Raw genomic sequence first — 20,541 nt, 5'->3', positions numbered from 1 at the left:
ATACATGCGCTGCTGCAGCTCTGCGTGCTGCTGCTGCAGAACCCACTGGCTGCAGATACATGCGCTGCTGCAGCTCTGCGTACTGCTGCTGCAGGTCCCGCTGGCTGCAGATACATGCGCTGCTGCAGCTCTGCATGCTGCTGCTGCAGATCCTGCTGGCTGCAGATACATGCGCTGCTGCAGCTCTGCCTGCTGCTGCTGCAGGTCCCGCTGGCTGCAGATACATGCACTGCTGCAGCTCTGTGTACTGCTGCTGCAGGTCCCGCTGGCTGCAGATACATGCGCTGCTGCAGCTCTGCGCACTGCTGCTGCAGAACCCACTGGCTGCAGATACATGCGCTGCTGCAGCTCTGCGTACTGCTGCTGCAGATACATGCGCTGCTGCAGCTCTGCGCACTGCTGCTGCAGGTCCCACTGGCTGCAGATACATGCGCTGCTGCAGCTCTGCGTGCGGCTGCTGTGCATCCTGCTGGCTGCAGATCCTGGCACCGCTGCAGTGGCTCTGTATGCTGCCACTGCCGATCCCGCTGGCTGCAGATACATGCGCTGCTGCAGCTCTGCGCACTGCTGCTGCAGATCCCACTGGCTGCAGATACATGCACTGCTGCAGCTCTGCATGCTGCTGCTGCAGCTCCTGCTGGCTGCGGCTCCCTGCACTGCTGCCACCTGCAGCCGTGCCACATGCTGGCGGCCACCACGGAGCAGTCCTGGCCAGGCGGGATTCCCGCTCCGCTGCTCCAGGCTAAGGGACACATCGGGGCCCCACGTCTGCTGCGCCGCAGGGGTCCCGGCCCTGCGGGGAGCATCGGGGCTGCGGGCAGCGCAGGGGCAGCGCGGGGCAGGGGCAGTGCAGGGCAGGGGCAGGCAGGACCTGGCACACAGCGGGTGCCCAGCAGGGTGTTTCCCCCGCCTTCCTGCGCACGTCTCTCAAGAACCATAAATTCGGGCTGTGCGATCCCGCTGAGTCAGCACTCTGCAGAACGAATTGCTCTTAAACGTGACAGAAGTCGCTCTCATTCACCCGGGGTTCCTGCCTCCCGCCCGCAGGTGGGATGGGAGCGGGGGAGGCAGGGAGTGCCCCGTCCATCCCTGCCGGAATGGCCCCGGCAGCTCTTCCTGGGGCATTCCTTAATTGGGGATTATTTACAAAAAGCGGCAGTCTCTCGTTTGGGGATGAGACGAAGCTCGCAAGGAGCAGCCCGTTTCCTCTTGCGGGCGTCGCGCGGCCCCTCGGGGAGGTTTCCTGCACTGGCTCTGGCCTCGCGGCTCGGCTCTCCAAGGCCTGGCCCCCGGCCAGCTCCCCGCGCGCTCCGGTGGCTTTTCTCTTCTGTCCTGCAATTGCTCCCCGTGACTTTTGCAGCAGATCTGTGCTGGTGACAAAAGCCTCCCCGTCCGGTGTGTCCTGGGCTGCGGCCACCCCGCGCTCACGCTGCCTTCCCCCGGCTCGCCGCTGCTCCGGATGCCCCTGGGATGCTCCGGCCATGCGCGTCCCTGCGGCCGGGCCCTGCTGCACTGCCGCGTCCCCTCCTGTCCTGGGATGCAAGTGGAGAGGACAGCAGGGTGGCCTCTGGAGCGGGATCGCCCCTGGGGCAGGATTGCTCATGGGATCACCCCTGGAGTGGGATGGCCCATGGGATTGTCCCCGGATCAGGATTGTCCATGGGATCATCAGCGGGATAGCGCCTGTTGGTCACATCCCCCTGGTTCCCGGGACGGCATGTGTGACCGGTTCTGTCCTGGTGCGGGGGCAAACGGGGCCCGGGAACAGCAGCCACCCACTAAACGAGCCACGAGCACAATCCCAGCAGCACAATCAGAGCCCGCCGTTAATAAGTGTTTATGGGGCTGGCAATGCTTATTTAACCTAGCTGTGCTAAATATTTAACCAAATTATAATATTTATAATGTCATTGCAGCGGAGGGGAGGGGATGGGGATGCCGGGCAGGGGCTGCTCCTGGCGAGCCCCAAGTGAGCGCAGCACCCAGGTGAGCCCAGCACCCAGGTGGGCCCAGCACCCAGGTGGGCCCAGCACCAGCTGCACCCAATCCTGTCACTCAGGAGGTGAAAGGCGCTCCAGCCTGCAGCCCTGCTCCTGCTGTGCTGCTCTGACAGGGTGAGACATCCTGTATGGAGCAGCAGGAGCAGCAAGGGCGGAACCGGGCTCTGGAATCCATCGGCTCTGTTGAAACGGGAGCGCGGGAGCCTCGCTCAGGGTTTCCAGGTGCCGGGATGGGACCTGTGGCTGGATTTCCACAAGGGCTCTGTGCAGGGTGACCACTAGCCGTGTTCCCAGGTAGGGGACCCGGGGCAGGTAGTGGCCCCGTGTGATGAATTGAGGTGTTGTTGCCGATCTCCCAGGCAAGGGTGGCCGGTGTGGGCGCGTGCCGGGTTTGCTCCGCACCCAGCCGGGCAGGGATCCCCTCCCTGCCCCTTCCCGCTCGGGGCTGCCGGCACGGTGGGAAGCGGAGCGGGAATCGCTTTGCCCAGAACTCGGAGCACGAGGTGCGAGACCGGCAGCACGGGTGATTGGGAAGGATTTTCTAGCTAAATTGCTGAGCAGATGGATTTACCCTGGCCAGGTCCTCGTGGGCGCTGGAACATTTTCTCTGCTGTCACGGTTCCTTTTTACGACCTGCCATTTGCTCCAGCAAGCGGGAAGCGAGCCCTTGGCGCCGGGCTCCCGCTCCAGGCGCCGTGCGGGAACGCCACTGCTTTCCCAAGGATGTCACCGGAGCCCAGCGTGAAGCCCGGGTGTGCTGGGCACCACACACCGCTCCGGAGACTCCCATGGTTCGGGAATGGTGGGAATGGCGGGAGGAGGCTGCCGTGGTGACCTGGGCTGGGGCTGCGTGCAGTTGGAGCCTGGCAGGAGCCGAGGATGGGAAGAGTGGAGCGCGGGACGCCGGGAGGAGCCCTCAGTGCTCGGGATCACCGTGTGCCGCGCTGCTTCCCGGGAGCCCCTGCTCCCAGCTGGGCCCCTGCCCGCCCGGTGGCTGATCCCGCCCGCCGCAGCGGCACAGCCGGGGTGACCTGCTGCCTCCCCCAAAACTTCCCCTGCCTCCAGCAGCATTCCTGCCATTTACATTAAAGGCTATAACGGGTTGGAGTAAATGGAGCAGGTTTGCAATTAGTTTTCAAAGTACTTATCTCATTAAAGTAAATGAATTATTGATTTAGTGACACTCATGCTTTTAGTGAGCGGCACGGTGCCATGAGCGCTGGGCTCGCTGCGGCCAGCACGCTTGCAGCCCGCGTGCATGCGCGCGGTGCTGCACGCAGGAGCAGCAGCTCGCGGCTCCCGCTCCTCCTTTGGCTCCCTAGCTAAAGCAGCCGCAGTTGGGAGCGCGAGTCTCACCCGGCACCAGCGAGGGCTTGTGAGGGTGCCCGCTGTGGGAACTGGTGGCACTGGGCACCTTGCTGGAGTGACAGCGTTTGGGGCTGTCCCTGAGATAGGAAAGGTGGAGTGTGCAGCCCTGTGCATGCCGGTTGGGAAGCAAGGTGCATCCTAGTGCATGCACCAAGCATGGAGTGGGATGCAGCCCGGTGCACAGAGCAGGATGCAGCCTGGTGCATGCCAGTTGGGAAGTGGGATGAATGCTGGTGCATGCAGCAGCAGGGAGCAGGTTGCAGCCCATGCATGCAGCAGGACGCAGCCTGCTGCACATCGGGAGTTCCCGGGAGGGCTGAAAGGCATCAGTGGAGCCAACTGCTCTGCCGGCCCCTCGGCCAGCTGCTGACTCATCTCCTTTGCGCCTCTCTGTGCAGGGCTCTAATCTCTCCCTTAGGACGCAGCGCTCTGGGGATGGCACCTGCCCGCCGCACGGTGCTGCCCGTGCGTGCACCGTTTGCAAACGCGTCTGCGCTCGGGGCAAGCGGAGCGGCTCTGCTCCCCCGGGCTGGGCAGGGGCCGCGGGCGGCACTTGGGAAGCTGCCCCTGGTGCTTCCCGCAGCCTCGGGCGCCCATGGTGGCTGCGGACCCGCACCCTTGCAAGCCCCGTGCGAGGCTTTGGCACCTTTGCGGCTCCCGCGCGTCCTTAGCTTCAAAAAACCCCCTCTCATTTAATTAAAAGTGTTGACATTGTGCCTGGCCATCCCGCTCGCCAGAGAACGTGGTTATAAATTAAACATTAAACCTTTAATGGCCCATAAAGAAATATTCGCTGCTGCTTATGTATATAGGGGATATAAATAGAGAGGGCTGCTGGGGGAGGGGCGGGATATTATTTTTCCTCAGCCAGATAATCTTTGCTAATGAATTTAATTAAAAGCGAAATTAATTTAGGATTTTTGGTGGTGGAGAAGCGGCTCGGGATGTGCCGAAAGAAAAGGTGCTGTGGCTCTGCTGGGGAACACGCGGCCGGGAGCCGCGCTGGTCCCACCGCTCCTGGTCCTTTGTGTCCAGCATCATCCTCCGGCTCCTGGGGATGCTGGAGAAGACGCAGGGAGCAAAGAGCTCCCAGGAGGCGGTTTCCCACTTGCAATGGAGCCCTTGGCTGTCTCTGTGCATTCTTGGGACAAGCAGAGCTGGGTTTCCCGGCTCTGGGGTGCGTTCCCGCTGCAGCCTGGGCCGTGTTCCCAGGAAGAGCCTGGGAGTCCTGGCATGCCCATGGGCTGCGCGGGGCTGCCCCGGGAAAGCTCGCGCTTTCCGGAGGGATTTTATCCGGAGCGTTAATGGAAGGCAGCCCTGGCCTAATGAGCCGCGCTCCACCACGCTCCGGTGCGCGGAGGCAGGAATTTCCATAATTGATCACCCTGCTGCGTGGCGAGCGCCGTGTTCACTCCCGGCGCTGCCCGCGGCTGTGCCGGGGTGCCCGGTGCAGCCCCTCCGAGCCCGCCAGCCGCCTGGCTCTCCCTGGCACGTGGGAGCGCATTGGGAGCGCTTTGGGAAGAGGGACCAGCGCGCCTGGAGGACTGGGCACCTCCAGCTCCCCGCAGAAGCAGCTGGCAGCAGAACTGCCCCTGCATCGGGCCCTAACCCCCCAGCACCTCACGCTGTCCAAGCCGCCCTCGTTCTTTCCGAGGGTCTGACGTGATTTATGAGCGCGCGCATTGGCCACGTTGCAAAAGCCAATTAGTGCGAGTGCCGCTTGCAGGAAGTTTTCTTTGAAACCTGGGGCCCTTCTCCAAGAAGGGCGCGAGCTGGGGGGGCAGCGCCGGGCTCGGGGGGCACCGCGGGTACCGGCAGCGAGTTGGTGCCGGCGACGGCCGTGTCCTGCCAGAGCGGGAGCAGCCGGAGCGGCTCCTCGTCTCGGGCGCGCACCGGGCGGCAACACTGGTGCCGGCTGCAGGGTGTTCGGGCAGCGGGCGCGAGAGCCGGCGCCGCGCTCAGACGGCCCTTCTCTTTCCCGTTGTTCCGCAGAGCCCAGCGCGAGCGCCGCGGGACCTCGGCCGTGTGACAGGTAGGGATGCGCCATGCGGCTCCCGCGCGAGGCCGCGTCCGGAGCGCGCTGGGTGCGGGCGCGCGGCCCCGCGAGCGCGTTGCAGAGCATCCCTGGCCCTTATTTATCCCCGCTGCGGTGGCCGGTTCAGCGCGCGCGGTCCCTGCGCTCCGCAGCGCTGCCCTGGCCACGCGGCAGATTTAGGGGCTGTCAAGACCCTGCCTGCGTGAGGAGCTCATGGAGCCGCTGCCCTCGTGCCCCGCCGGCTGCCAGGGCTCTCTTGGGAGCAAAACCTGGTGGTTTGGGGCCTTTGCTCGGCATGGTGGCTGGCAGGACCGCGCTTGAGGCAGGTGGCTCTGTGGGGGACACTGCTGCAGGAGCCCTGTCCCCAGCTCCCCTTGGCGCACGGCACGAGCGGAATGTGGCGACGCTCTTCCCTCGCTCCTATTAAAGTTTCATGGGCTTCCTCTGCATTCCCGCTCCCGGCCCTGCCACCACTGCTGCTGGCCCAGTTATCCGCAGCCGGTCGTGGTTCCCTCCCCACCTGGTGACATCGCGTGCGGTGCTGGTGGCATCACCCACACGGGCCGTGTGTGACGTGGGGTCCCGGCAGCTTCGGGTGACACTCTGCTGAATGCGCAGGGATCCCTCGCTCCTGATCCCTGCTGAATGCACAGGGATCAGGAGCGAGGGATCCCTGCTGAATGCGCAGGGATCTGGCTGGGGCATTTGGCTGGGACAGGCGGAGGAAGCGGAGACCTTGCAGGAGCCTCCATCCCCTTGCTTTATGCCTAACTGCTAATGAGTTTTTAATTAATGAAGCCTTGGCTGGGGGCGCTCCCGGGGCTCCCTGCTCGTCCTGCAGGTTGGGGTTAGGGCTGCGCTCAGGGCCGGGCTGGGTGAATCCGGGCTCCTGCTCCGGTGCCGGCGCTGCCGCAGCAGCCGGGCGCCCGACCCGGCGTCGCGCCCTCCTCCCCTTCCACTAAACAAAACCCAGGAGCCCTCGAGGATTTGTTTTAGATAAATACCGAATGGAAAGAGTGCTGATCTGAAGGAAAGCCAGCCCCATGCTGCGCACAGGAGCGCGTCGCCAGCCCGGCCCCGAAGGGCAGCGAGAAAGATGTGCTCAGAAGTGCAGCCCTGTGCAACTTGGGCCTTTGCTCGTATATCTCGTGTGTGCCCTTTGCTTTCCTGCGCCTGATATTTATTAGGTTTAATTTTACTGGGGCTTGGCTGCAAGTGAGACAGATGGAGCGGGGTCTGGGCGCCTGGTGAACACAGCTTAATTAAACAGATAAATAAACTTTCCTTCCAGGAGCTTTCGGAGGGGCCGCTCCAGGCCGGGCTCCACGGGGCTGGGATGGATGGGCCGGGACGGGGAGCCGTGGGGCTCTGCCCGAGGATCCGCAGCAGGAACGGGGCTGCGGCGAGGCGCAGGACACTGCAGCGTGTCGCTGTGCTGGGGGATGCTGTGGAAAATCCCAGGCGCCGGGCGGGCTGTGCATGTGCCGGAGGCTCCGGCAGAGACGGAGCAGGAGCGGCTGCTGGCACCGACCTGCCTTTGTGCATCACATTTGGCCGAGACGGGAGCTGAGTTGGCCCTGGGTTTCACTTTCCCACGTCCTGGAGCGCAGAGCGAGCCAGGCAGCACGGGGGAGCACAGCCGGCCGTGCCAGCGCGGCGAGCGGGGCTGCGGGTGCATGCACCCCTCGCCCACACTGTGTGTGCCCGGCGTGCTCCGGCCGTGGCTGCAGGAGCAGCGCAGCCGCCGTCGTGCGCGAGACCGGTGTGAGCGGGCAGAGCCGCAGCGCCCCGCGTGTGCCGGGCTTCCTCCCGTGTGCATGTGTGTGCAGGGCTTCACCTTGGATGCACGCGTGTGCACGCGTGTGCAGGTGTGGTGTGGCGTGTGCATGCGTGTTCAGGTGTGGTGCTGCGGTGGGCGCGCAGTGCAGGGACCCCCATTCTGCTCCATGGCAGCTCCCGGTTGGATCCCGCTCCCACGGGAGCCGTTGCGCCCGTTCCCTCGTGGCCCAGCCTGGCGGCGGCAGCGCAGGGGTTAAGTGCGGGATCAGCTGTTCTCGTGTCATTACGGATTCTCTTGGTTTCACGCAGAGCCGTTTGATGTCTGAATGCACGGGGGACTCCCCCTCCTCCTGCAGCTCCCACCCCTTTTATTCCGCTCCCTCGCTCCCTTCCTCCTCCCCTTCCTTTCTCTCTCTCCCCTTCTCCTCCTCCGCTCACGCACACCCTTTGCAGACCGCTCGCGCCGTGCCAGCGCCTAATGGCACCGGCGTAGGGAGCCGCGCTTTGTTCCGGCGGGGAGCGGAGCGCCGGCGCCTCCGATGAATTCCTGCTAAGCGGAGCGGCGGGCCGGGCCGGCGGGCGCCGGGCGAGCGCGAGGGGGAGAGCCCGGAAGACGGAGGATATCGGTGCGCAGAAGAGGACGCAAGTGCCAGCAGCTCCCGGCTACCTGTCACCGCATGCTGTGCTCCATGGCTAACTCGGGCTGCCTCCTTGTCTCCAACTCAGGCATGCTTCCTCACTCTCTCCCCTGTCCTCCAGCCTTCCTCTACCTCCAACAGGTAAGTGACCCCTCGGGGGGATCCTGTCGCTTTGCAGCTCGCACGTGCTCGCTCCGGGCGCAGGTCAGAGCTTAACCGCTTCCTCTCCAGCCGCGTGCGGCCTCCCTGGCGCCGGCGGCTTTTCCTGCGGCAGCAGCCGCCGCTTCGTGGCTGCAGCTTCGTCTCGGAGGTGTCCGGACTGGGGGCTGCAGCAGCCGAGATGCCCGACGGGCTCCAGCGCCTGCCCGGCCTCGAGGCTGCCCTGGAGAGCGGGAGGGTGCTGGACATGGGAGAGGGAAATAGCAGCTGGTGGTGCATGCACACATGTGTGCATGCGTGTGTGCACATGAGCACCCTGTGTGTGTCCCGGATCTGCATCCAGGTGCAGGTCTGCTCTCTCCATCTGCATGGAAGGGCCGCACAGGGACCCGGCAGGGCTGGCGGGTGCAGTGATTGCGGGGGCTGGCGCAGCCCCACACAGGGACCCTGGTGACATCCATTTGGGTCCCGAACTTCCCGGCAGGGCTTTGTGCAGCCGAGGCTCCTCCGTGAGGCCGCAGGCCGGCGGTGCTGGGGCTGTGCCGCTCTGGAGGGAAGCGTTTCCTTTGGAAGCCCCTTTGCAGCCCAGGGAATCCCGGTGTGCCCCGGCTGGCGGCTCACAGCAGCTGGGAGCATGTGGCACCTCTGTGCCCGTGGGCCACTTGTGCAGCCCGTGCCCGGGATTTGTGGGCCCGGCTGGCCCCAGCCCAGGGCTGCTCCTGGGGCTGCTTGTGTGCGGGGCTGGTGCATGGGCTGGTGCATGGGCTGGTGCATGGGGTGCACGGCACTGGTGCACGGCTGGTGCATGGGGTGGTGCTGCATGGGCTGGCCGCAGCGGGCATGGGATTGATGCCCCCTCTTGCCGACAGAGCCACCGTGACAGCTCCAGAGCACCGGGGCTTGCAGGCTCGGCCTCCCCATGCACCTGAGGGCAATTCCCACAGCGGAATTGCCCTGAGCCCCCCTCACTGCCTGGATGCCCATAGCTGGGGGTCCTGTGGGCAGCAGGGCAGGCGGAGGCGCAAGATTCCCGTGCTGGCCGGGATCCCCGGTGCTCTGCCGGAACCGAGCGCACTGCTGCCGGCTGCAGGGCCCGGAGCGGCTCCCGCGGGGCCCTCGTGCTGCGCAGGTGGCACGGACGGCCGCTGAGAGGGAGAAGCGTCTCGCTGGGGACGGCACATGGCACCCGGCGGGTCTGGGCCCTGTCCCGCTCCGTTTGCGTCCGTCCACGCGCGGCGTCGAGCGGTGCCACCTCCAGCTCTCCTAGCGCCTCCTGCCCTGGCGGCAGCGCGGGCGGCCTCGCGTGGACCTGCTGCTGGAACCACCCTTGTCCCGGCCGATCCGCGTGGGAAGTTGCACGAACTTCCCACTCGGAGCTCCCTCCTCTCTGGAGCAGGGCTGCACCGCGGGATGCGGAGCTGCTGGCGCCGCGGGGGCTGCACGGCTGCAGCCCGGGGGCCTCCGCGCTCCTGCAGCGGCTGCCGAGGAGCGGAGCAGGGCGGGATGTGTCTCGGAGCCGCGGGAATGCCGGCGGTGCGAGGAGGGCCGGGAATGCCGGGACTTGGCCTGGGCGTCCTTACCATGCCGAGCGCGCTCGGCCAGGAGCAGAGTGCGGAGGCGGCCTTGGATGGTGGCACTTGGCGAGCAGGGCTCGGTTCCCGCTCCAGACCTGCGGGAATGCCGGGAGCCATTGGACACCGCAGTTCGGGAGCTGCTGGTCCAAACCAGGCCAAGCCTTAGGGCAGTCTGAGCTGCAGCGGGGCTGGGATCTGCCCAGGAGCCACCGTGTCCCCATGCAGCACCAGCTGTCCCCGGGCAGCACCAGCCTCTGCAAACGGCTGCTCGGAGAATTCCTCTCCGAGGGGGCTGATCCAAGTCTGGAGCACCATATTTTTTAGGGAGCAGGTTTGTTCCTAGCAGCATCCCAGCGCTTTGCAGCCAGGGGCTCTCCTGGAAAGCTGCTCGTCCAGCTCTGCGCTCGCTGCATGGGACTGCTGCGGCCCCGGCGCTCGCCCCGCTCTGCAGCGCCCGCCTTGTGCGCAGCCAAGGAGGGGTGTTAAAGCCACAAAAATAAAAAGCTTTTTTTTTTTTTTTTTTTTTTTTTTTTTTTTTTTTTGGATATATCAAAAACACTGGCATTAATTTTAGCTTTTGCAAAGCTGGTTTCCCCACAATAGCTATAATTTAGGCCCACCCTGCCTGGCGATGCTCTTTTTATAGGTATATTCTTATTTTAGTGCTATGGTGATGGGTGAAGGAGTAGATTAAATTAGATTTAGTATCTCTGGTTCCTTAAAGCATCCAAGGCAGTCTTTGGAGGGATGGGGCTTGACAAGAGGGGAGGCTGACGGGGCAGGAGCGGGGTCCTGCCTGTGCGTTTCCGCGCGCTCCGTGTGCCCCCCGGGAGGTGCCTTGGGAGCCGGGGGGTTGTGGCGTCCACGGCCGGACCCCGCTCTCCCCGCTGCTCCCGGGATCTGCAGAGTCACGGCGGGGATTTGGCTGCACGGCCGCTGGGGCTGCGCGCTCGGTGCCAGCTCTCGCCCGTCTCCTGCTGCCGGTGCCGACCCGGAGCGCACGGGAGCCGCTGCGCGCCTCGTGCCGGGGCAGTTCAGGGGCTGAGGGTGCCACACGGGGCCCGCATGGGGCTTGGAAATGCACAGCGGGAGCAAGCGTTGGTGGCCGGCACTGCCTGCAGAGCTGGTTCTGTTCTCACTTGGGGTGAAAAAACGGAGGTGTTGAGCAGGGAAGCTCAAAGCGTGAAGCAAAGGAGTGTGTGTGGAGATGAGCCAGGATGTGGTGCCAGTGGGACACCTCGATGCAGGGTGTGCGGTGCCAGTAGGAGCCCTTGGCACAGTGTGTGTGGTGCTGATGGGAACCTTTGGAGCAGGGTTTGCAGTGATGGTCGGAGCCCTTGGCTCAGGGTGTGCAGTGCCGATGGGAGCTCTTGGAGCAGGGTGTGCGGTGCCGATGGGAGCTCTTGGAGCAGGGTGTGCGGTGCCGATGGGAGCCCTCGGCGCAGAGCTTGCGATGCCGATGGGAGCCCTCGGCGCAGGGTATGTGGTGCCGATGGGAGCCCTTGGCACAAGGTGTGCGGTGCTGATGGGAGCCTGGGCACAAGTGGGGCCTGTGTGTGCAGGATCAGCAGGATTTGCCGCAGGCCGCTGCTGCCGAGACGCGATCCCTGGGGCCAATGGCGGGAGCAGCCGCGGGCCGAGACAGATGGGGACGGTGCCGCAGCAGCGCTCGGACGCCCCGCGGCTCCGCGCACGCGGTGCGAGGGTCTCAGCAGCCTGCGCCGCTGCGGGAGGCAGCGGCTTCGGGGCCGCCCTGCAGTGCGTCCTGCAACGCGGCCCTCAACGTGCCCTGCAGCGCGCAGCAACAGGGAGCCGCTGCAGCGGGTGCTGCGGTGGCGCTGGGGCCGGGCGCTCTGCACCGCACGGCATGGGGATGCGCCGGGCGCCCCAGCCCGGGCACTGCTCCCTTGGGAAGGCGACAACGCCCGGCCCTGCCCTGGCCCTCGGCCGTGCCACGTCCTGCTCCAGCCACCGGCACCGCGTCCAGGATGGGCAGCAGCGCAGGGCGCAGGCGGCGGAGGCAGCTTATTTGCCATCCGCATTGTGTGGGGAGCTCTTAATTAGAGTTAATTAGACTAATTAACTTGCAAATGAGAAACACGGCTTTTTCTCCCTTCCTTTTACACAAGAAGGGAGAAAAGCGTTTTAAAGGAGATGAGCAACAAACTTGATATGGAGGCTAAGGGCCGTGTACCTGCTCCGCGGCGGCAGCTCGCAGTTGTGGTGCGCAGGTGTGCGCTGCGGCCGTCCCCGTGCACGCGGTGTCCCCGTGTCCCTGCGTGCCCGTGTCCCTGTGTCCCCGTGGTGCGTGGCAGGGGTGCAGGGAGCACCGGGCCGGCCATTCCCGGGACGCGGGAGCTCCGGCCCCGCCGCGTCCCGGCGCTGCCTCCCCGGGCTGTGTTAGCACAGCTCGGATCAAATCTCTGATTAGTCTTTAGGAGATCGAGGGGTCAATTTTCCACAGCTCCTTCCTCTCCATTTAACTAATTTAACTGTGCGATTGTTACAAATTTCATTTTATTATAGCCCTGCTTCTCAGTCCAATTGAATTACCAAAATCTCATTTTCTCAGAAGTGCTGAATATGTAATTAGAGGAAAAATTATGCTCCTGACTGCCTATTAGAGAGGTTTGTGCGAGCAAGCGGGCTCCGTGTGTGCACGCAAGCGCTTGGCCTGCGCCGGCTGGCCAGGCAAACGTGTGCGCGCGGGAACGTGCTGCTGGCGGAGCCGCAGGAAGCACTCGCCGGGGCAGCCGCCCTGCTCCTGGCCTCGTCGCTCTGCCGGGATCCGGGATCTGGGATCCGGGATCCTCCGCCGTGCAGGGCTGCGCGGAGCTGCGTGCCCAGCTGTGCATGCGTCACCCGCCGCTGCCAAGGATGCGCCTCCTTTCCCGACTGGTTCCTGCGACGGCGTGTCCCCGATCCTCCGCCAGGGCTTTCCTGCACATTCCCGCCTTTCCCGGGTTCCTGCCTTACAGGCTTGGAGCTCCCAGCATCCCGGCTGCTGCATGGGTGCCACGGGCTGTGCACGCACGGGACTCGGCAGGGAGCATCCCGCATCCCGTGCACCGCGGCTCCGCGACCGGCACCGCCCTCCTCCCAGGCGGGCGAGGGGCGGATGGGCCGGGGGGAGCCCCGCGCGGCCCCCCGCACGCCTCAGTTACACAACATTATCATTTCATAACGCGCTGAAAAATACATGAAGTTGGCTGAATGCAGATGAAATTGCACCATTTACTTCATGAATATTTCATGCTGCCTCAGCTCCCAACTTCCCGGCTGGCGGAGCCGGGAGCCCCGGCCGGACACCCCGTCCCTCCTGCCCAGGGCCGTGCGCTCCCGCATCCCGGTTGTCCCCGTGGGGACACAGGTGCCGGCTGCGCTCGAGCCACCAGCACCAGCGCAACCTCCTGGTTCCGCTTGCACCGCGCTGCCCACAGCCACCGGCATCCAAAATTTGTGGTGTTTCCTGCTTGGAAAAGCCGCAGAACTGCAGGCAATGGGCACGGAGCAGGGCTGGAGTGTGGGCATCAGTGCGTGGACATGGGCTCTGCCCTGGCGTTTTCTTAAAAAGGATGAAATGGTAAAAATGGAGCCACCGGGCCCGGGTGACGGTGCCGTCGCCAAAGTGCGGCGTCGGCAGAAGCGGCCCCACGCGCTAAATGACTTGGAAGGGAAGGGCCGGGATTGTGCTGAGGAGGCAGAGTGCGGCAGGGGAGCGAGCGGAGCAAATGGGGAACTTCATTAATTAAAGAAGCTCATTAATGAGGGACATTTAATCAGCTGAAGACGATCTCCTGCGCCGGGCGGGCGGCGCATGGGAAGCTTGCACGGAGCGGCGGGAGGCGGGACCGGAGCGGCGGTGGCCGCAGTGCGGCGCCCGCGCGCAGTGACCGGGAGCCCCTGTCCCGCGGGCTGTCCCGGCTCCTCGCGGTGCCTGGGCATGGGCCGGGCTCTGCCGCGCTGCACGGCCGCGGCGCGGGGCTGCAACGTGATGGGGCCGGGCTGCACCGCGGTGCCGTGCTGCATCATGTAATGCAATGCAAAGCCACGCTGTGTGGTGTGCTGCGCTGCGCTGCCATGCACCGCAATGCAACACAACGCAACAGGATGCATGGGGGTGCGCTGCAGCAGCAGCTGCTGCATGGGGAAGGGACCCGGCTTGGCGTGGGGGGCTATGCATGGGGCACGCAGCCACGACGGGGCTCGTGCCGTGTCTCCCGGCAGGGCAACCAGGACGCCCCGGCGCCGCCGGACGCGATGGCGCAGCCCTACGCCCCGGCCCAGTTCCCGCCGCCGCCGCCGCAGAACGGGCTCCCCGGCGAGTTCGCGCCGCCGCCGCACCCCACGCCCGAGTTTGCGGCGCCGAGCACGGTCCCGGAGCACGCGCTGAGCCTCTACACACCAGCACAGAGCCACGGCGAGGCGCCCGCCGGCGACGGCAGCGCGCAGCCCCTCGCGGCCACGCAGGCGGCACCGGTGAGCACGGCGGCCTCCGGCACCGCGGGGCTGCGGGCGCTGCTGCCACCAGCTCGAGGGTCCCTCCGTCACCCAAGATCACACACCAGGGCCCCATTGTCCCCTGCCCAGGGTGTTCTGGTGCCCTGCGAGCCGAGATCCCCTCCAGCAGCACGAGGGGGGCCAGGGCCATGCAGGGGGGCTGCAGGGACCCCTGGCGCAGGCAGGTCTGTAGCGGGGAGCTGGGTGCTGGGCACTGAGTGAAGGGAGGTGCTGGGGTCGGCGCCCACGCAGAGCCCCAGCCCACGGGACGGCTCCCGTTGCTCCCCGCAGCAGACAGACGACGCGGCACAGACAGAGAGCCAGCAGCTCCACTCCTCAGACACGGCGGACAAGCAGCAGCCCAAGCGGTTACACGTGTCCAACATCCCCTTTCGCTTCCGGGACCCCGACTTGCGGCAAATGTTCGGGGTGAGTTTGGCCGCGCACAGGGACGGGGGGTCGCAGGGCAGAGCCCCCGGCCCTGCCCGCTCACTGCTTCGCTCTCCCTCCGCTTGCAGCAATTCGGGAAGATCCTGGACGTGGAGATCATCTTCAACGAGCGGGGCTCCAAGGTGGGTGCCGCGGCGGCGCGAGCGCGGCCAGCGGCCCCGGGGCGAGCGCGTTGCTCCGGGACACCCACAGCTTCTCCTCCTGCTCTCCCTCTCCTCTCCTGCCCCGGCTGCTTCTCTTCCTCTCTCGCACCTGCCTCCGAGGCCGGCCGTGCAGTGGAACGGGGCCACGGCCTCCCTGGGGGTGGGCACCGTCTCTGGGCAGGAACCAGCCCCCTTCCCAGGGCGCACATCGTCCCTCTCCTTGGAGCAAGGGCCGTTTCCAGGGCAGGCACCGTCCCTGTCCCCAGGCTGTGCCGCGGCCCCAGGGCAAGCACCATTCCCACCCTCCGGACCTGCATCCCCTGGCCTGAAGCTGGGCCGTGTCCCCATCCGGGCCGTGCACCGTTCCCAGCCCGGGGGCTGCACCATCTCCGTGCCCAGGACTGCACCGTCCCAGCCATGGGGACATGCGTGGCCCCAGGGTGTCACCAGTGGAAGGGGTGTCCCCATTCCAGCCTGGCAGCGGTGGCGGGTGCCCAGGCGGAGCGCGGCGGGATGGAGGGGTGTCCCCGCCATGTGCGGGTGGGTGCCCCGCTTGCCGTGCCCACCGTGCAGCCCCCTGCTCTGCGGGGCCGATCCTGCGCCTCGTCCCGCTCCGCGCGGGAGCCGCCGCAGCCGCCGCGTCTCTCCTGCAGCTCTCCTGATTCACCCCCTCTCTCTCTGCCCCGCTCCCCTCTCTGTCTCTCTCTGTCTCCTTCCTCCTTCCTCCTCTGCTCACAGGGGTTTGGGTTTGTAACTTTTGAAACTAGCGCAGATGCCGACCGGGCACGAGAGAAGCTGAACGGCACCATCGTAGAGGGCCGGAAGATTGAGGTGCTCAGATAAGTGCTAGTGTCCTGCCCACGCGGTGTCCCCTCCCCGGGCTCCCGGCACCGCAGGGACAGCGGGACACGCGCCCTGCCCTGCCCCCCTGTCCCCCGTGCATGTCCCCGCTGCTGTGCACGTGCGCCGGGTTGGGGACGTGGGTGGCACCGGTGCTGGCGGCGGTTACCGACCCCGGAGACCCCCGCGAACAAGTCTGCGTGGAGCCACAGAGCACCCGCGGGGTGGACACGGGGGGACGGCAGGCGGCAGCGGCCAGGCACAGGGACATCCCTGCATCCCTGCGGGGATCGAGGGACGAGCTTGCCTGTGCCCGTGGGAGCTCGCGGGGTTCTGCAGCTGCATGCGGCGGCGGGAGCCGTTGTGCGCGGAGCAGAACCCGTTGCGTGCCGCAGCGGGACCCGTTGCACGGGGCAGTGTGCGGCTCTCCCAGCCCATGCAGGGTTCAGTCCCCGTTGTGGCAGCGCGGGGGCCACGACGGCAGCCCTGGGCGCTACGTGCGGCCCTGGGTGCTGTACGCGGGCGCTGAGCAGCCGTGCCCCATCCCGCAGGTGAACAACGCCACGGCCCGCGTCATGACCAACAAGAAGGCCACGAATCCCTACACCAACGGTAAGGACGGGGGCCGGGCCCGGCGCCGCTGCGGCACGGCAGCCCCCGGCCTCACGCGCGCTCCCCCCGCAGGCTGGAAGCTCAACCCGGTGGTGGGAGCCGTCTACGGCCCCGAGTTCTATGCAGGTAAGGGTGGGCGCCGCGTCCCCGCCGGCTGGGAGCTGCGCCGTGCAGCGCCGCGCCGTGCCGACGTGGCGGCCTCTGTCCCGCAGTCACGGGCTTCCCGTACCCCGCCACGGGCACGGCCGTGGCCTACCGAGGAGCGCACCTGCGGGGACGAGGACGCGCCGTGTACAACACGTTCCGTGCCGCGCCGCCGCCGCCGCCCATCCCCGCGTACGGCGCGTGAGTACCTGTGCGCTGCCGCTGGCACCGGCGCTCGTGTCCCCGCTGCAGCCCCCTGTGCAAAATCCATCCCCAGAAAATCCTCCCGGGCTGTTTCCCTGTGAGCCTCGTGCCCCGAGCCCCACGATGCAGACGGGTGCAGAAGCGCCCTCGCCCTGCCCTGGGCTGTGCTGCATTTGTGGCGCTGGTAGGACCAGTCCATGCTGTGCACTGGGAGCCAGTGTCCTCCTTGTCCAGTGTCCCCGAACTGCCTGGTGCCTGTGCTGCCCTGGCAGGGCCTTGACAGAGACATTTTGCCACGAGCGGACATGGCACCATGTGCTCGGGCTCTGATCTCCGCTGCCTCCTCCACAGGGTTGTCTACCAGGACGGGTTCTACGGGGCCGAGATCTACGTAAGTGCCGCGAGCGGCAGGGAGTGCTTGGGTCTGGCCAGGGGCAGGGGACACAGGGGGGCCACCTTCCACCACAGCCTGCAGCGTGGCACAGCATTGCACGGGGTGGCATCACATTGCGTGGCATTGCATGGCACTGCAGGACATTGCATGGCATTGCACAGGGTTGCACAGTATTACACAGCATTGCAGGGCACTGAACGGCATTGAAGGGTATTGAATAACATTGCACAGCATTGCATGGCATGGCACAATATTACACAGCATTGCATACTGCAGCACGGCGTTGCACGGTGCAGCATTGTAAGGCCTTACATGGCACTGCATGGCCTTGCACAGTGTTGTGCAAGCACCAAGCACCATTTGCATCCCTCTACTTTTTCTGCCCAGCAGCAGGGGGAATGGGTGGGAAAAGGTGCTGGTGTGCCGTAAGTTGGGATACGGCTGCAGACTGCACTGCCTTGCTCAGGGGAGGTGTCGGGATGCGTGTTGGGATGCAGGCAGGATGCAGGGGGTGATTAGTGCCACGCGGGCAGCGACATTCCGCCCGGAAAGTTTAGTTTCACGGAGGTTAATGCTGTGGAGCCCAGGCGGGCTGAGCGGCGCGCGGCTCCGTGGGGCTCCGCGGGGCTCCAGGCTGACAGGCTCTCTCCGCGCTGCAGGGCGGCTACGCCGCGTACCGCTACGCGCAGCCCGCAGCCGCCACCGCCTACAGCGACAGGTGAGTGTGAGCGCACGCGCCCGCCCGGGCAGCGCCGCGCTCGCCAGGACATGCAGTCCCCTGTGCCAAGCCCGGCCGGGGCTGCGGCGGGAGCAGCCGCGGCGGGCGGCGCACGGGCCACCCCTGACGGCCGCGCTCCTCTCGCCCTAGCTACGGCCGGGTGTACGCCGCCGCCGACCCCTACCACCACGCCATGGGCCCCGCCGCCACCTACAGCATCGGCACCATGGTAAGAGCAGCCCCAGCCGTGGCTCCCTGCGGCGCCCGCGCGCGGCTCGGGACGGGGACCCGCACAGCGCGGTGCAGCGCGGTGCAACGTGGCGCGGTGCAGTACAGCGCAGTGGTGCAGCTCGGTGCAATGCAGTGTGATGCAGTGCAGCATTGCACGGTGTGGTGCAGCACGGTGTGGTGCAGCATGGCACGGTGCAGTGCGGTGCTGCTCGCTGCAGCGCCAAGCCCGTCCGTGTGCCAGCATCTCTCACCCCAGGGACCACAGTCCTGGCATGCCCAGCGAGGGAGCGCTGCCCCGCGCTGCCCTGCGCTGCCCTGTGCCGTGGTGAGGACCCGGCTCCTCCCCTGCACTGGGGCTCGGTGCAGGTGCCAGCCCGGGCAGCGTGCATGCATGTATGCATGCAGGGAGCCAGTGCGCAGGGGAGCGTGCAGATGCACCGGCACCCTGCAGCCCACACACTGCCCCTTCCAGGTAGCCTTGCAGCCAGCATCAAAGATGAAAACCCTATTGTGGGGACAGTTTAAAGCCAGCCCGCCTTTCTCTTCCCTTTTTCATTTAACTTCTTTTTTCACCGTGCCCGCGGGGACGGCCTGGTCCCGCTCTACGCCCTGGCCCCCGGCGCTGCGGGACGGGCAGGACGAGCAGCCCCGAGCTGCAGCTCCGGCCGCCCCGCACGCTCCCCGGGCGGCACCATTTGGAAAATTAAAAGGAACGAGCAGCCGGGAAGAGGCGGGCCGGGCCGCTCGCTCGCATACTGATTGGCTTTCTTTCATCTTTGATGTTGCAGGCTAGTCTATACCGAGGAGGGTACAGCCGCTTCACTCCCTACTAGCAAGACAGACCCAGCCCCTCACACTGCCAACACTGGCTGCTCGCTAGGCACCAAACCCGCCCAGCGGCCTAAGCAGGGCCCAGCCTGCCGACGACCCAGCGCGCGGCCGCCGGGCCGTGTTGCGCCGTGCCGTGTTGCGCCGCGCTGCACCGTGCTGCGCTGCACCGTGCCGTGCCGTGCGGTGCTGCGCCGCGCTGCACCATGCAGCACTGCACCGTGCCATGCAGCACTGCACCGTGCTGTACCATGCCGCGCTGCACTGTGCTGCACCATGCTGTGTTGCATTGTGCCATGCAATGCTGCACCGCATGGTGCTGCGCTGCACTGTGCTGCTCCCTGCCATGCTGCACCATGCCATGCAGCGCTGCGCCACGTGCGCTCCCGAGCCGATGCCAGCAGCTGCACCACGGGAACCCCCTTCCTCCTCCTCCTCGTCCTCCTGCTCCTGGCAGCGCCGCCTGGGCAGCACCGCTCCCTGCCCTCCCTCTGAGGATGCAGGAACAGCCCTGGCATCCCCTGGGGCGTGGGAAGGGCCCGAGCATCCCCTGGGGCACAGCAAAAAAATGAGTATCCCCCAGCGCATGGGAATGGCCTGGGCATCCCCTGTGGGAACTGAGCATCCCCTGGAATACGGGAGCAGTCTGGGCATCCCCCATGGGAGCAGAGCATCTCCCGGGGCACAGGAACGGCCCGAGCATCCTCTGGGAAGCAGGAGGGTCTGGGCATCCCCAGCGCGATGCCCTCCCTGCACGGGGCAGGAGCGAGCGCGGCGCCGCGGGAGCACCGTGCCTGCGCGGGGCCGTCCCCTCCAGTGCAAGCTCTGCCTTTGCCTTGTAGTGAAACTGCAGCCGTTTCCTTCTGGGACCAGGAAGGGCAGAAGCAAACAAAAAGCCACCCAAACGAAAAACCAACAACAAAATCCAAACGAAAAAGATTAAAGGCAAAGCAAGAGAACAAAATCAGAGCGGCGGCAGCCAGATGAAACGTCCCACACGTCCACGCGCGAGCAGGGAGCCGGCGGCGCCGCGGAGAGCCCGCGCACGGAGCGGCCGGAGCGCGGGGCCGGCACCACGTCTTCCTGGCGGGGAGCGCGCCCTGCTCCCCGGGCCGCGCGCCCGTGCGCCGAGCGCGCGAGGCCTCAGCCGGCCGGGCCGGAGCCGCCGCGCGCTGCGGGGGGAAGAGCCTCTGCGTTTTAAAGGGAATTTTTGCTAAGAGGAGCCTGCAAGCCGCCTGCGCCCCCGCCCCGCGCCGCCGGGGCGCCCGTCCCGCCGCGCTCCTTTTCTATTCCCGCTGTAAATACCCCCCGCCCCTGTACAAACCCCTCCGCTCCCCCGGCTTCTCCCCGCGGCAGCCCCCGCCGGCCCGGCCCCGGCGCGCCGTATGCTTCAAAGGTGTGACATCCTAATAAACAGTATTATTATTATTATTATTATTATTATTATTATTACTACAAGGATTATTATTATTATTATTGAAATTATTAATAAAGATTTCTTTCTTCAACCAGGAGGACTCAGGCTTTGGCGGGTGCTGGTGGCAGGTTGGGGATGGCAGCAGTGGCCGGGGATGCCGGGAGCAGCAGCAGGTCCCACCCGGGGCTGAGCCCCACGGGACCCTTCCCAGAATTGCCCTCGGGAGCCTTTCACCCTCCAGAGAGCAGCTGCTTCAGAGCCCACGGGCTCCTTCTCCCGAGCGGCATCGGCTGCTCTCGACTCTCCCTGCCCCGTGCAAGTGCCCCATGCACGCAGACACACGGATGCACGGACGCATGGACGTGTCCATGCTCCCGTTTAATGCGCAGCGGCGCCAGCCGGCTCGGAGTAGAGCAGCTGCAGGCGGCCCCAGCGGCGGGGGGGCACGGGCAGCCCCTCGGGGCGCAGCGGCTCCACCAGCAGCTCCAGGCGCGCGGGCTGGGACCC

At 66.0% G+C, this 20,541-nt stretch overlaps 3 protein-coding genes and 1 long non-coding RNA gene across 5 annotated transcripts in view; 2 read left to right on the top strand and 2 right to left on the bottom strand.

Moving 5' to 3' along the window:
* ENPP7 (ectonucleotide pyrophosphatase/phosphodiesterase 7) overlaps positions 1–136 on the bottom strand; it is a 53,552-nt gene extending 53,416 nt beyond the window's left edge. The window contains exon 1 of the mRNA XM_026036841.1: positions 47–136. Coding sequence (XP_025892626.1) covers positions 47–136 — 90 coding nt within the window. The remainder of the gene's footprint in view (positions 1–46) is intronic.
* Positions 137–5,360: 5,224 nt separating this feature from the next.
* On the top strand, positions 5,361–7,711 carry LOC112945352. The gene is made up of 2 exons (XR_003248993.1): positions 5,361–5,400; positions 7,636–7,711. It is a non-coding gene; the product is annotated as an uncharacterized LOC112945352 (long non-coding RNA).
* A 78-nt stretch (positions 7,712–7,789) lies between these two features.
* On the top strand, positions 7,790–19,673 carry RBFOX3 (RNA binding fox-1 homolog 3). Of its 2 annotated transcripts, none has more exons than XM_026036872.1 (12): positions 7,790–7,961; positions 13,781–14,032; positions 14,345–14,482; positions 14,572–14,625; positions 15,385–15,477; positions 16,038–16,098; positions 16,171–16,224; positions 16,311–16,443; positions 16,798–16,837; positions 17,500–17,558; positions 17,709–17,787; positions 19,460–19,673. In XM_026036872.1, exons 1-12 carry the CDS (start codon positions 7,860–7,862, stop codon positions 19,460–19,462), a joined length of 1,068 nt encoding a protein of 355 aa, XP_025892657.1. In that variant the 5' UTR covers positions 7,790–7,859; the 3' UTR covers positions 19,463–19,673. The 2 variants fall into 2 exon arrangements, with proteins under 2 accessions (XP_025892657.1, XP_025892656.1); XM_026036871.1 differs by lacking the exon at positions 19,460–19,673 and adding an exon at positions 18,578–18,758.
* Positions 19,674–20,412: 739 nt separating this feature from the next.
* Positions 20,413–20,541, bottom strand: part of ENGASE (endo-beta-N-acetylglucosaminidase) — a 2,580-nt gene continuing 2,451 nt past the window's right edge. The window contains exon 9 of the mRNA XM_026036840.1: positions 20,413–20,540. Coding sequence (XP_025892625.1) covers positions 20,413–20,540 — 128 coding nt within the window. The remainder of the gene's footprint in view (position 20,541) is intronic.

This window comes from Nothoprocta perdicaria, unplaced genomic scaffold, assembly GCF_003342845.1.
Source record: "Nothoprocta perdicaria isolate Ctin4 unplaced genomic scaffold, notPer1 scaffold_187, whole genome shotgun sequence".
Classification (NCBI taxonomy): domain Eukaryota; kingdom Metazoa; phylum Chordata; class Aves; order Tinamiformes; family Tinamidae; genus Nothoprocta; species Nothoprocta perdicaria.
The sequence above is the reverse complement of the archived record's forward strand: the minus strand, read 5'-3'. Positions and strand labels throughout refer to the sequence as shown.